Source organism: Pelobates fuscus, chromosome 1, assembly GCF_036172605.1.
Source record: "Pelobates fuscus isolate aPelFus1 chromosome 1, aPelFus1.pri, whole genome shotgun sequence".
In the NCBI taxonomy this organism is placed as follows: domain Eukaryota; kingdom Metazoa; phylum Chordata; class Amphibia; order Anura; family Pelobatidae; genus Pelobates; species Pelobates fuscus.
This window is the reverse complement of record NC_086317.1, coordinates 254,903,831-254,918,982: the sequence shown is the minus strand read 5'-3', so window position 1 is coordinate 254,918,982 and position 15,152 is coordinate 254,903,831. Positions and strand designations below refer to the sequence as shown.

At 43.8% G+C, this 15,152-nt stretch overlaps 1 protein-coding gene across 1 annotated transcript in view; it reads right to left on the bottom strand.

Annotated features, from left to right (window-relative positions):
* Positions 1-15,152, bottom strand: part of MYOM3 (myomesin 3) — a 152,250-nt gene that overhangs the window by 28,605 nt on the left and 108,493 nt on the right. The window contains exon 28 of the mRNA XM_063456551.1: positions 46-113. Coding sequence (XP_063312621.1) covers positions 46-113 — 68 coding nt within the window. The remainder of the gene's footprint in view (positions 1-45; positions 114-15,152) is intronic.

Sequence of the window (15,152 nt, the reverse complement as noted above, 5' to 3'; positions counted from 1 at the left end):
CCCAGGTCTCAAGCCTGTATTATTTGCTCCTAATACCAATTGTACCTTGCATGTTATAATAACATGGCAGTCATCTGTAACCTTCCACTGCAACTGCTCCTGAAAATGGGGCCCTGTTAATAGAAAAAAAAAGATACTTAATGTGCTTCATTGAACCAATAGGTAGGAGGGGTTATACAAATGACCTTGGGTTTTACATGAAAATGTTTAGTTTAGAAACAATAAGTTAACCTCATAACGCCATTACGGCATACTATGCCATCCTGAAAAGTAAGGTGTAATGGTCTAGCCTCCCCGGGAGCCTGAATACTTACCTTCAGCAGTGATCACAATCAGGAGGACTGCCTGACAACCCCCTGCAACCGATCCAGACGTTCCGGGCCATGTGATTGCGATAACATCACGTTCACATGACTGGATTGGCAGTTTAAAGCACTGCCTGCAGGGGGACTGTCTGGGTAGTTGGAGGGTGCTGGTGTACTTATGAGACATCTCTGAACACACATTTTAGAGCAGTAAAATGTTTAATGAAGATGATATCATCGGTGATAGTCAGTCATTTTTTTGTGAAAAATGCAAAAAACATATAAGAACACTAACTTAGGTCAAGGTTTGTGGCTACTAAAAAGACTGGACATACCCCACTTTGAATACACGGGGTTATCTGCTTTTGCAAATGGTATGCCATGATGTGTGTACTTTTCATTCCTGGGCTGGCAGTGGCGGACCTAATGAATATAGGGCCCTGGTGCAAGAACTTTTTCGGGGTCCCCTTCTAGCGCAAGGGTGGCCAAAAGGTAAATCCCCATTTGTTGTACAACTCTCACAATCCTATGCCAGCTGGGAAACTATCGTTTATCCATCCTTGCAAGGTTGTATTTGTGAGCCGTGTCTGTGTGTTTGAATGTAAGCATGTTTTTGTATGGAGTATGTGTGTACTTGTATGGATGTATTTGTAATTACTGCAGCCTTTGGAATGCAATTATGTATTTGTGTGAAGAGTTTGCATTTTAATGCAATGGTATGTTTGTAAGTAGTGATGGCTTTTAAATGCGGGTGTCCATTTGTGTGCAGTAAGGGGTTTGTATATAATTTTGAAGTTTGAATTCAGGGTTGTGTTTGTATGTAATGTTTGTTTGCATTGGTGTATTTGAAGCACCTCTAGTAGCCATCTGAGGAGTGACCAGTGGAGTTATCACTAGGCTGTAATGCAAACACTGCACTTTCTCTGAAAAGACATTGTTTACTTCAAAAAACCTGAAGGAATGATTATACTCACCAGAACAAACATAATAAGCTGTAGTTATTCTGGTGACTATAGTATTCCTTCAAGGGTTAAACAAATAATGAATTTGGATATTGATTTCAAATTTAACATTTTACTGATACCTCTAAAGAAAATTAGTCCCTGGCCTTATCTTAAGTCTAGGATAGCCTTATGCCTATCCCATGCATGCTTAAACTTCCTCACTGTGTTAACCTCTACCACTTCAGCTGGAAGGCTATTCCATGAGTCCACTAGCCTCTCTGCAAAGTAATACTTCCTGAAATTATTTTTAAACCATTGCCCCTCTAATTTAAGACTATGTCCTCTTGTTGTGGTAGTTTTTCCTCTTTTTTAAATATAGTCTCCTCCTTTACTGGGTTAATTGCTGTGGCGGACTGCCTGGTACCCCAACTAGGTACGTCGCGCAAACATGCTTCCTAGCTATCGCCGGGACACCATAAGCACTTTCAGCCCCTAGCCGCTGCAGCTTGGCTGAGGTCTCACCGTCGCTTCCCACCCTGGACGAGGGTCCTGGATCCAGCTCCCAGTGGTCAAAGCTCTCCCACAAAGTATAGCTGAATAGTAGTAATTATAGCTGTTATAGCATTCCCCCCACACATTAGCCGAGACTTCATGCTTTGAGTAAATCTATTTAATGCAGACAAAGCTTCAGAATTTACACATACAGAAAACTCCTCCCCTGTGCCTGAGAGATAATTGAGTCAGGAACTGTACAAACTCAATTATCTCCAGGTACAGAAAAACACACAACGTCACAACACCCCAAAAGTACCTCCAAAATCCATGGAAACTCCTCAAGAGTCACATCCCTGGGTAGCCCTGATCTGAGTGACCATCATATCCAAAAATCACTCTGTTCAGTGGTTTGGATTTTCCATGGAAGTCAACTTTTGACCGACTGCACATGTGGCTTCTGCCCAAAAAAGTTCCATAAGAAAAGTAGTAGCGGTTGGTAAATTTTGGGAGTCCAAAACCAAACAAAATACCAAACCGAACCTCTGGCTCCTAGGTAGCGATTGTTCACCTAGTTCATGCAAACAATCCTACTGAATGGCATGCTCCTGATATGAATAGCAACAAAGCAGGCGTTCATCAAAGTTCAGCCGTGTTCGCGAGTTAGAGTGTCCGTTTTTAGTTCCATGCACTCGACAAACAAACCCTGCTGCCTGCGTTTGTGCGAACAAGATGGCCTCCAACTAATTTCCCACGTGTTTATGCACTTAGAATCCATAGTGTGAAAATGATGATGGAGGTGTCAGGGAAGGTCAATAGGGGGTTAACAAGCCCAGAGGTCATCCACAGTTCGTAAGATTGTTCGGTTCCCGAGCAATAAAGGGAAACCACACAAACCAAGTCTTTTAAAATGTCTTTTACATGGCCCATATTCCTTGGGCAGGAGGCTAGCCAGCAGGCTCCTCGAAGAGCTTGTGGCAGAGACATCTTTGCCACACATCTCCCCCTCAAGGGAAGACTAACCAGGTACCAGACTTGCTGCCGGTCTGTATCTGAGTTAGTCGAGAAGCCCGCCCAAAACAAACTATTTAACCTGGTAGCCTCCCATGCGATGCTCTGTCCTGGTACACTTTGTAGTGAGTGTAGTCTCCGTCATTCCTGGCACCTCCAGATACCAGGCACTGCTGCTGGGGAATAAGACCGGTTGTCTCCACTCGCAGTGATGCCTGCTGCCCCTGGGGAGTGAGACCGGTTGTCTTCACTCCCAGAGATGCTTGCTGCTGTTGGGGAGAGGGACTGGTTGTCTCCACTCCCAGTGATGCTTGCTGCTGTTGTGGAGAGGGACCAGTTGTCTCGTCTCCCTGCAGGATACACTGTAGCTGGAGAGTGAGACTGGTTATCTCCACTCCCTGCTGGATACACTGCTGCTTGGGAGTGATACTGGTTGTCTCCATTCCCTGTAAGTCCAGCTGTGGTTGGGGAGAGGGACTGGTTGTCTCCTCTTCCTGCAGAATACACTGCCGCTGGCAGTGGCGTACATACCGGGGTCGCAGGGGTCGCGGCTGCGACCGGGCCCGGCCCACCAGGGGGCCCGGCCGCCCTGCGACCCAGGTATGTACCCACAGGGCCAGCCTCTTCTCCTGGGGGGCCCAAGAGCCGGCCACCTCCGGGCCCCCCAAGGCTGGCCCTGCTGTCACCAGGCTGGCGGGCGCGCGAGGGAGCACTCTCCCCTGCGTGCTCCCTCTTCAGCTCCCTCGCGCACCGTACTGAAACCGGAGCCGGAAGATGACGTCATCTTCCGGCTCCAGTATCAGTACGCGGCGCGCGAGGGAGCTGAAGAGGAAGCACGCAGGGGTGAGTGCTCCCTCGCGCGCCCGCAGGACCAGCCAGCTGGACACCACTGGACCCCAGGGAATCCCCTCAGCTCTCCCACAGGTAAGGAGGCTGGGGGGGATTAAAAAAAAAAACTTGAGTGTATGTTAGTGAGTGTGTTAGTGTATGTTAGTTAGTGAGTGTGTGTTAGTGTGTGTGTGAGTGTGTTAGTGTATGTTAGTTAGTGTGAGTGTGTGTGTTAGTGTGTGTGTGAGTGTATGTTAGTGAGTGTGTGTTAGTGTGAGTGTATCTTAGTGTGAGTGTATGTTAGTGAGTGTGTGTTAGTGAGTGTGTGTTAGTGTGTGAGTGAGTGTGTGTTAGTGTGTGAGTGTGTGTTAGTGTGTGAGTGAGTGTGTTAGTGTGTGTCTGAGTGTGTTAGTGTGTGTCTGAGTGTATGTTAGTAAGTGTGTGTTAGTGTGTGTGTTAGTGTGTGTGTGAGTGCATGTTAGTGAGTGTGTGTGTGTTAGTGTGTGTGTGAGTGTATGTTAGTGAGTGTGTGTGTGTTAGTGTGTGTGAGTGTGTGTGTGAGTGTATGTTAGTGAGTGTGTGTGTGTTAGTGTGTGTGAGTGTGTTAGTGTGAGTGTATGTTAGTGAGTGTGTGTGTGTTAGTGTGTGTGAGTGTGTTAGTGTGAGTGTATGTTAGTGAGTGTGTGTGTGTTAGTGTTGGAGTGTGTTAGTGTTAGAGTGTGTGTGTGTGTTAGAGTGTGTGTGTGAGCGTGTGTTAGAGTGTGTGTGTGTGAGCGTGTGTTAGAGTGTGTGTGTGTTAGTGTTAGAGTGTGTGTGTCTTAGTGTTAGAGTGTGTGTTAGTGTTAGTGTGTGTGTTAGTGTGAGTGTATGTTAGTGAGTGTGAGTGTGTGTGTTAGTGAGTGTGTGTGTCTTAGTGTTAGAGTGTGTGTGTGTTAGTATTAGAGTGTGTGTGTGTTAGTGTTAGTGTGTGTGTGTTAGAGTGTGCGTGTTAGTGTTAGAGCGTCTGTTAGTGAGTGTGTATGTATGTCTGTCACTGAGTGTGTGTCTGTCAGTTAATGTGTGCGTGTGTGTCTTAAGCACTTACCTTTCTCCAGCGCCGGACTCCCTTGGCGCTGGGGATCTCTCCGCCCCGATCCGCCTCTCGGCTCCGAATGTGCATGCGTGGCAAGAGCCACGCGCGCATTCAAACCGCCCATAGGAAAGCATTACTCAATGCTTTCCTATGGACGTTCAGCGTCTTCTCACTGTGATTTTCACAGTGAGAATCGCAGAAAATCCTCTAGCGGCTGTCAATGAGACAGTCTCTAGAGGCTGGATTAACCCTCAGTGAAACATAGCAGTTTCTCTGAAACTGCTATGTTTTCAGCTGCAGGGTTAAAACTAGAGAGACCTGGCACCCAGACCACTTCATTGAGCTGATGTGATCTGGGTGTCTGTAGTGGTCCTTTAAGTGTATGTGTTTATGCATGCACTGGCGTACATAACGTGGTCGCAGGGGTCGCAGCCCTGCGACCAGGTGCCCGCCGCCATGTGTTGCGGCCCCAGCCCGCACAGAGTAAGCGCGCGCGCGGGGGGGCCCACGGATCAGTTTTCGCACCGGGGCCCCATGGGTTGTGTGTACGCCACTGGCCGCTGGGGAGTAAGACTGGTTGTCTACTCCCTGTAACTCCAGCTGTGGTTGGGGAGAGGGACCGGTTGTCTTCTCTCCCTACAAGGTACACTGCTGCTGGGGTTGTCTCCACTCCCAGTGATGTACTCTGCCACTGGGGAGTGAGACCGGTTGTCTCCACTCCCTGCAGTATACACTGCCGCTGGGTGTAAGACCGGCTGTCTCCGCTCCCTGCAAGGTACACAGCCGCTGGGGAGTGAGACTGGTTCTCTCCACTCCCTGTAACTCCAGCTGTGGTTGAGGAGAGGGACTGGTGGTCTCCTCTCCCTACATGATACACTGCCACTGGGGAGTGAGACCGGTTGTCTCCACTCCCTGCAAGGTACACTGCCGCTAGGGAGTGAGACCGGTTGTCTCCACTCCCTGTAACTCCAACTGTGGTTAGGGAGAGGGAATGGTAGTCTCCTCTTCCTGCAGGATACACTGCCGCTGAACCGAGCTGAACAGGCGTCGGTAATCCTGCTCCAGCTTCCATTCCATGATGGCCAGATGGATCAGGTCTGGCCCCAGGTCATTAGCTCTATGAAGCTCCATCAGGACTTCCCTGGTACTGTGGATGTCCCAGAGCCGAAACTCTGCCGGACTTCCAAAATCAATGTCCTCCTCAAAGGCCTCCCACAACAGGCCAGGGTCATTATAGTCCTTACCCTCTGGCTCACTATCTTCAGCCATCCACTGGTCACGCCGGGCTGCGTACTACTCTAATGCTTGGTAAGCCTCGTCAAGCCACAGCTCCTTCCAGACCAGGTCCTCCAGTTCTGCCACCCACTCCTCTAGGGGCTACTCTCCCAAGAGAAGCATCCGCAGAGCTACTTGTCCTTGTAACCACTGCCCTTGGCTGGGGAGTCTCTCTCTATGCCGAACCTGAATGTCTTCCAGGGCCTCGTACCAGAGGCGCTTCCGAATGGCATTCTTTTTAAATATATATTTGGAGTGATCTCTCTATAAAGCGTAAAATAAATAAATAAATAAATAAATAAATAAAACAAAATAAAAAATAAAAAAAATAAAATACTTATTTTAAGGAGGGAGAGAAGATTCAGAAAAGTAAGAGCAAAAATAGAAGTAAGAATAAGAAAACTGAGAAAGAGGAGAACAAATAAATGGCCTCAAAAAAGGTAATGAGACAAAAAATAGGAAAAAAAATAAGGACAAAAAGGAGAAGGATACAATTCAAACTAAATCCCTTATATCCTACTACGCGTCCCCGGATCCTGAAGAAAAAACATCAAATAGGAGAAGAATAAGGTCCCCACCAAAGCAAACAAAGAAAAGCATTAAAGAAGGCAATTAAACTATACTACAATAAACTGATAATGTATATGAAAAGTAATAACACTACCACTTGAACAAGAAGCCATTACCAGAGAATTCCTAATAAAGCTACTGAAAGATCATAGAGATACAATAAAGAATGATTTCCTGGCCTCTACTAAAGAATTGAAGGAGGAAATTAAAAGTTTGAATAAAAAACTTAAAGAAAATCATGACAATCTAGAATCCTTAAAATGTGATTTTTTTTTACAGCAATAGGATGCATATGAAACACTAAAGAGCAAATATACAGATATTCAGAAGAAATTGGCAGATCTAGAAGACAGGTCCAGGAAAAATAGTCTGAGAATAAGAGGAGTATAAGAAGATATTAAAAATCAAGAAATTAAGGACTACCTATATGACTTCTTTAAAGAAATAGCAGGAGATATAGGAGAAAAAGGAATTCTTCTGGTTATGGCTCACAGAACCTTTAAACCTGAAAAAGTACCAGAGCATGCCCCAAGAGATATAATCATCTGCTTTCATATTTATATTTACAAAGAAAAAAATTGGAGACCCCAATAATGAAAAGTATAAGAACTTGTGTATATCCAGCAAACATTTTGCTGAGAAATAAACAAGAAAAACATGTAAAATATTCAAATGAACAAGGCCTTCAGCTGCTAAAAAAAAATGGAACCTCAAATCTGGACCCCAAGAGACAGAAGGTTTGGAGACCCCTTCACTATCAACAAAAAATCCTGAAATGTCAACGCAGATGGAGAGACCTCCGAACCTTTAATTAGGCTCTCATAGCGATCACTCAAATTTTTTCTTCTTTTTTCTTTAATTACTTTATTCCCATCTTTAAAAAATGGGAGAACTAAGTATATCCCCAATCTCTTGCTCAAATACCTCTACTGGCTAGCTTCAATTAGGAGCTAAGTTAATTGAAGAGGATTTGGATTGATAGGTGCCTTAACCGAGCTAGGGTTGAGGACACAGATTATCCAGCTATGTACAGAAGGTATGAGTGTGGCAGAAGACTAAGGAGTGTGGAATGTTTGAATAAGGGGTTATGGTTGGGTAGGAGTTGCAGACAGAGGAGGAAGGGCAGAGGGGTAGTTTTAAGGGAGAGGAGGAAGTTAATGAGAAGATGGTAAAATGTTGTTCAATTAATGCACAAGGGTTGAACTCAATACTAAAGAGGAAAAAATTACTAGACACTAGACATCAAAATAAGACAGATATTGCACTTATACAGGAAACACAATGAACACACACACAGAAAAAAACAGATGATATCCTCACCAATTTCAATCTTGTTATAAGAAAAAAAAGTAAGGGCACTTTAATTTTAATAAGAGAATCAATTTATCTGGAAATAATTCACAAAGAAATAGATAAAGAAGGGAGGTATATCATTTTAGTTTGTACAATCAATAAGGAACTTTTCACCATTGTTAATGTTTGTGCCCCAAATTATAATTGAATAATATTTTTTGAAGCACTAACAACACTAGAAAATAAAATCTCACAAGGTAAATTAGTAATGGGAGGGGATTTCAATTCAATTAGTGATGTGGATTTGGATAAAAAAAAAATTAAAAAGGGAAAAACATAAATAGTAAACACAGAGCTAGAGCGAAAAGATTCAAAGGTTTCCTAATGAGACATAACCTTCTAGATGTTTGGAGAACATTAAACCCAGAGAAGAAAGATTATACATTTTACTCAATCCCTTTCCTTTCTTATTCTCATATAGACTTTTTTTTTGGTAAGAAAACTCTCTGATGAGGATCTAAGTTGTAAAATCTCTACTACTTCCTGGTCAGATTATGCACCAGTTTTTATTCAGTATAAACTCAAATAAAAAGGTGGCAAAACAAAAATGGAGATTGAATGAATCCTTATTGAAATTGAGTCATGTTATGTTTAAAAGAAAATGATCAAGTATCAAAAGGAATGCTATGGTGTGTCTTTAAGACAGTAATGAGGGGCCATTAATAAAAATAGGTGCAATAGAAAAATATCAACAACTTCATGTAAAATTAATTAAATTAGAAGACCTAAATAAAGAAAATCCATCAAGATCTATTCATGAAAAGATTCTACAAGCTAAAAAATTTATAAAAATGAAAGAAAATAAAGATATAGAAAGATTATATTTAAACTTATTAAAATTAAAACCAACTTGGTATATTCAAGGTAATAAGACAAATTTGCAGACAAATTTTAATCATAAAAAAATATGATTAATAAAATTGTGGAACAAGGGGAAGTGGTGTTATTGAGGAGTTATTTTAAAAATGTTGTGAAAACCTATATAGTCTGGGTAGAGATTCTTTATTTAATACAAACGAATATAGATTCAAGGTAATAGATTATCTGAAAAATGTTGAACTACCTAGAATTAATGAAAAAGAAAATTCAATTTTAAATAATCCGATATCGCCACAAGGGATTAAAGAAGTTATCCAAAAATTGAAAATAAATAAGGCCCCAGGCCCGGATGGCTTCTCAAATGGATTTTATAAAATCTTTGAAAGTCAACTAGGAAATCATCTAATGGAAGTCTTTATGGAGATCATGGAGAAGGGGGAAATGCCAATGGAAATGTTGGCATCCAACATTTCTCCAATTTTGAAGCCAGGGAAAGATAGGACACTAATTAAGAACTTCATACCTATTTCATTAATCAATGTGGACACCAAGATCTACTCAGCCAAATGGGCAAATAGGTTGAAAAAAATAATACCTAGTCTGATTAAATTTGATCAAACAGGATTTATCTCAGGAAGAACAGCGGAAGACAACATAAGAAAAAAATCTAAATGTAATGTAGTATATTGAGTCTCGGGGTGGTCCCATGCTGGCCCTGTCATTAGATGCCGAAAAGGCTTTCAACAGGGTCAGCTGGGTCTACCTGCGGGGGCGGGCTGGGACGGGGGGCAGGGAGGCCATTACCCCCTCGGGCCGATCCAAATGCTGCCCACAAACAGGATACTGACAAGCCCACCGGGATCCGGAGAAATCTCCTGAGTTAATCAGGGGTCCCTGCTCTTTAATGGTGCTCAGGACTGGGCCCCTATAATTATGTTTGTTCCCCTGTGGCTCTGTTCCCCTGTGGCTCTGCTGGGAGGAAGTAAGGTCACATCACTTCCTCCCAAGTAACAGAGAGCCTTGTGGGAAGAAGGAGGTACACACAGGAAGAGAAGGAGGAAAGGGCTGTGTATCTGGCTGTGGAGTAGGAGGCACACACAGAAGAGGAGGAAGTGGGGGAGAGGGACTGAGGAAGCCTGGTTCCTCAGACTCCTATCAGCCTTGGCCATCCAGCTCCCACTGGACCCCAAGGAAGTCACCCTTCTGTACCCAAAAGGTAAGGAGACAGGAGGGTGGATCTAATATGTAAATTGATTCTTATATATGTTGTGTATCTGGGTCGGTGTCAGTGTGTGTATCCAGGGCCGGCCTTAGGGGTGTGCGGCCGCACAGAGCGCCATGGAGCAGGGGGCGCCGTGTGGCCGCACAGCTGATCGGAATGTAAAAAAAAAAAAAATCGTGGCGGGGTGGAGCTTCCCATGCGGCGGGGGCTGAGCTTCCTGTGCGGCGGGGGCGGAGCTAAAAGTGCCGGATAACTGCTGCAGGGGAAGCAGGAAGGAGTCCCTGCTTCCCCCAACAAACAGTCTTCAGGAGCTGCACTGCCTCCACAATGAACTCCACAGGTAACTGTGTGATTGTCAGTGTGAGTGTGACTGTCTGCCTGTGTGTGTGTGACTGTCTGCCTCTGTGTGTGTGTGACTGTCTGCCTGTGTGTGTGTGTGTGTATATGACTGCCTGTGTTTGTGTGCAGGCGTTTTAGCCGCGAGGCAAACAAGGCATTTGCCTTGGGTGGCATATTCCAGGGGGCGGCAAAAAACTCCGCCCCTAAATGCCCAGGGCAAATGCCTTGTTAGCCTTGCGGCTAACTGACAAGCCGTCTGGGTGGGCGATCTGCTGGGCGGCGCTGGCGGGCGGCTGGCGAGGGAGCACTTCCTCTAAGCTGTCTGCTCAGCTCCCTCGCGCGCCGCAGAGTGAGGCTGGGAGTCGGAATATGACGTCATCTTCCGGCTCCCAGCCTCACTCTGCGGCGCGTGAGGGAGCTGAGCAGACAGCTCAGAGGAAGTGCTCCCTCGCCAGCTGCCTGCCCGTGCCGCCCGCCCAGCAACCACTGGACCACCAGGGAGAACGAGAACCCCCCCCCCAGCATTCCCAAAGGTAAGGAGGCTGGGGGGGGGGTTAAAAAAATGTGTTAGTATGAGTGAGTGTGTGTGTATGTTTGTTAGCAAGGCTGCTATCAGAAATTTTGGGGCCCCTGACAAAGCACAAGGTCTGCCCCCCCCCCCCGTCCCTCCCGGGCCCGCCCACGCCCTACCTAGTCCGCTGACAATGATGCGGGACTGAATGTGGTGTGTATAGTGGAAGTGAATTAGAATGTGTGTAATGGATGTAGTGTTTGTGTGTATTAGATACTGTTTGTGCAGTGAATGCAGAGTGTGTGTTTGTGTAGCGGATGCAGTGTGTATAGTGAACGCAGAGTGTGTTTGAGTAGTGGATGTAGTGTGTGTACAGTGATCTAATGTGTGTTTGTGTAGTGGATGTAGTGTTTGTATGTACTAGATGAAATGTGTTTAGTGGATGCAGTGTCTGTAGTGGATGTAGTGTGTGTATTAGACGCAGTGTCTGTGCATAGTGAATGCAGAGTGTTTCAATTTGTGGTGGATGTAGTGTGTGTACTGTGAATACAGGATGTTTGTGTAGTGGATGCTGTGTGTACAGTTAATGCAGAGTGTGTGTCAGTATAGTGAATCCAGAGTGTGTGTCAGTATAGTGAATCCAGAGTGTGTGCATAGTTTAGTGAATACAGAGTGTGTGTTAGTGTGTAATGAATGCAGAGTGTGTGTTAGTGTGTAGTGAATGCAGAGTGTGTCAGTGTAATGAATGTAGTGTGTGTGTTAGTGCAGTGAATGCAGAGTGTGTGTAAATGTGTAGTGAATGCAGAGTGTGTGTTAATGTGTAGTGAATGCAGAGAGTGTGTTAGTGTGTAGCGGATGCAGAGTGTGTGTTAGTGTGTAGCGAATGCAGAGTGTGTGTCAGTATAGTGGATGTGGTGAGTGTGAGTGTGTAGTGTATGCAGAGTGCATGTTGTATTAGTGAATGCAGTGTGTGTATTGTATTAGTGTATGCACTGTGTGTGTTAGTGTATGCAGTGTGAGTGTTGTATTAGTGTATGCAGTGTGTGTTGTGTTAGTGTATGCAGTATGTGTGTGTGTTAGTGTATGCAGTGTGTGTTAGTGTATGCAGTGTGCTTTGTATTAGTGTATGCAGTGTGTGTTGTGTCAGTGTATGCAGAGTGTGTGTTGTGTTAGTGTCTGCAGAGTGTGTGTCAGTATAGTGAATCCAGAGTGTGTGTCAGTATAGTGAATCCAGAGTGTGTGCATAGTTTAGTGAATACAGAGTGTGTGTTAGTGTGTAATGAATGCAGAGTGTGTGTTAGTGTGTAGTGAATGCAGAGTGTGTCAGTGTAATGAATGTAGTGTGTGTGTTAGTGCAGTGAATGCAGAGTGTGTGTAAATGTGTAGTGAATGCAGAGTGTGTGTTAATGTGTAGTGAATGCAGAGAGTGTGTTAGTGTGTAGCGGATGCAGAGTGTGTGTTAGTGTGTAGCGAATGCAGAGTGTGTGTCAGTATAGTGGATGTGGTGAGTGTGAGTGTGTAGTGTATGCAGAGTGCATGTTGTATTAGTGAATGCAGTGTGTGTATTGTATTAGTGTATGCACTGTGTGTGTTAGTGTATGCAGTGTGAGTGTTGTATTAGTGTATGCAGTGTGTGTTGTGTTAGTGTATGCAGTATGTGTGTGTGTGTTAGTGTATGCAGTGTGTGTGTTAGTGTATGCAGTGTGTTTTGTATTAGTGTATGCAGAGTGTGTGTTGTGTTAGTGTCTGCAGAGTGTGTGTTGTGTTAGTGTATGCAGAGTGTGTGTTGTGTCAGTGTATATAGTGTGTGTGTGTTGTGTCAGTGTATGTAGTGTGTGTGTGTTGTGTCAGTGTATGTTGTGTCAGTGTATGTAGTGTGTGTGTGTTGTGTCAGTGTACATAGTGTGTGTGCGTTGTGTCAGTGTATGTAGTGTGTGTGTTGTGTCAGTGTATGTAGTGTGTGTGTGTTGTGTCAGTGTATGTTGTGTCAGTGTATGTTGTGTCAGTGTATGTAGTGTGTGTGTGTTGTGTCAGTGTATGTAGTGTGTGTGTGTTGTGTCAGTGTATGTTGTGTCAGTGTATGTTGTGTCAGTGTATGTTGTGTCTGTGTGTGTTGTGTCAGTGTATGTTGTGTCAGTGTATGTAGTGTGTGTTGTGTCAGTGTATGTAGTGTGTGTGTGTTGTGTCAGTGTATGTTGTCTCAGTGTATTTAGTGTGTGTTGTGTCAGTGTATGTTGTGTCAGTGTATGTAGTGTGTGTGTTGTGTCAGTGTATGTTGTGTCAGTGTATGTAGTGTGTGTGTGTTGTGTCAGTGTATGTTGTGTCAGTGTATGTAGTGTGTGTATGTTGTGTCAGTGTATGTTGTGTCAGTGTATGTTGTGTCAGTGTATGTAGTGTGTGTGTGTTGTGTCAGTGTATGTTGTGTCAGTGTGTGTTGTGTCAGTGTATGTTGTGTCAGTGTATGTTGTGTCAGTGTATGTAGTGTGTGTGTGTTGTGTCAGTGTATGTTGTGTCAGTGTATGTTGTGTCAGTGTGCAATCTGGGGGAGGGGAGGAGGGGGCATTTTAACATAATAAAAAAAATAATAATAATTAAATCGTTTCTCCCCCCTCCCTGCTTACCTGAGTCCAGGGAGGGGGGATTCCATCCCTGGTGGTCCGGTGGGGGGGCCTCCGGCTTCCCTGTTACCGCAGAGGGGGCCCAGGCAGCACACAGCCTCTTCTCTCCTCTGTTCCAATAACTCTCGCGAGACCCGCGGAGCGTTGCCATGGCAACCGGGTCTCGCGAGAGTTATTAGCAGAGAGGAGAAGAGGAGAACAGGAAGTGTGCTGCCTGGGCCCCCTCTGCGGTAACAGGGAGCCGGGGGCCCGCGGCTGCACACATAGATAGCGATATTCGCTATCTATGTGTGCAGAAAGGGAAAGTGGGGCCCAGGACTGCCAGAGCAGTCCGGGCCCCCCAGGGCCGCCGGGCCCGTGACAACAGTCATGGTTGTCACCCCCTGATGGCGGCCCTGTTTGTTAGTGTGTGTCTCTGTTAGTGTGTGTGTCTGTCTGTTAGTGAGTGTGTATGAGACAGGGTTGTCTCCTGGCCCCAATGCTCTACGCCTTATCCTTGGAACCTTTGGCTCAAAAAGTGAGAGAAAATAAATGGCCCGGCTATAGGTTTGAGAGGATTCAAGATCTTATTGTTTGCGGACGATATTTTTTTTTAACTTTGGTTGATCCAATTACATCTTTAAAAGCCCTGATGATAGAAATTCAAAGATTTTCATTAGTCTCATTTTATAAAATAAATTTAAGCAAATGCAAAGCAATGACATCTAACATTAAACAAGAGGATAAAGAGATTTTGAAAACACCTTTATAAAATTCAATGGATAGATAACTCAATTGATTTTCTTGGAATTAAGTATATATATTTAATGTAATTATAAAACATTTGTTAAACAGTTTCAAAAATAAACTAGCTCAATGGAAAGGGTCCATGTTTTCGTGGATGGCAAGAATAAACATCATTAAATACTATATCTTGCCAAAATTAACCTATGTATTTAGATGAATTCCATTTATTGTGGATAAGAAGATCTTGATGGATTATTTATTAAATTCATATGGAACCATAAAAAAGCAAGAGTGGCATTTGGAGTGATATCTAGAGGAGAAAGGGAGGGTGGTCTGGGATCCCCAAATGTGGTTAAAATTCATGATGCAATTATGCTGGCACATACGGTAAAATGGTGTAAATGGGTAGAACATCAACAGTAGCAATATATAGAAAATATAAATATGCGGGCAAAGACTTAAGACTCATGTTTAGGTCGTCAGAACCCCATAGATCTATTAGCAACCCCATAATCAAAGATTTAAGCCTGGCTTGGAAAAACCTTAGGTATAAGTACCGTATCTTCTACTTTATAATTTCAATAATTGTATACCGGTTGAGGTTTTGGAAATCTTGATAGGAAATATTAATTAAAAAAATTGGACTGCTGGGAGAACATGGTTTACGTACCAGATAGTAAAAGGGAACAAGATTGTATCGTTCGATATAAAATCGCTGTTCAATCTCCATTCTAAGGAATTATTTGAGGACTAAAAATTATCTGGAAAAAAAAGCTTTAAACAAAAATCTCATAAAGGACAAAAAAAATGTAAGAATTGCTATTAGGAAACAGCTGAGCAATCTAACCTTTAATATCATAGGTAATCAGTGTGAGTTTAGTATGATGGCTCCTATAAAAAGATGAGCTGAAGATATTAAGATTAATTTAGAGGAAAAACAATGGATTGATGCGATCACATTAACTAAACCAGCAACCCATAATATAGGTTTATTGGAAGTATATTCCAAAGTTCTATTTAGATGGTACCTTACTCCAATTAGATTCAAAAAGTTTAATGGAGGTAAT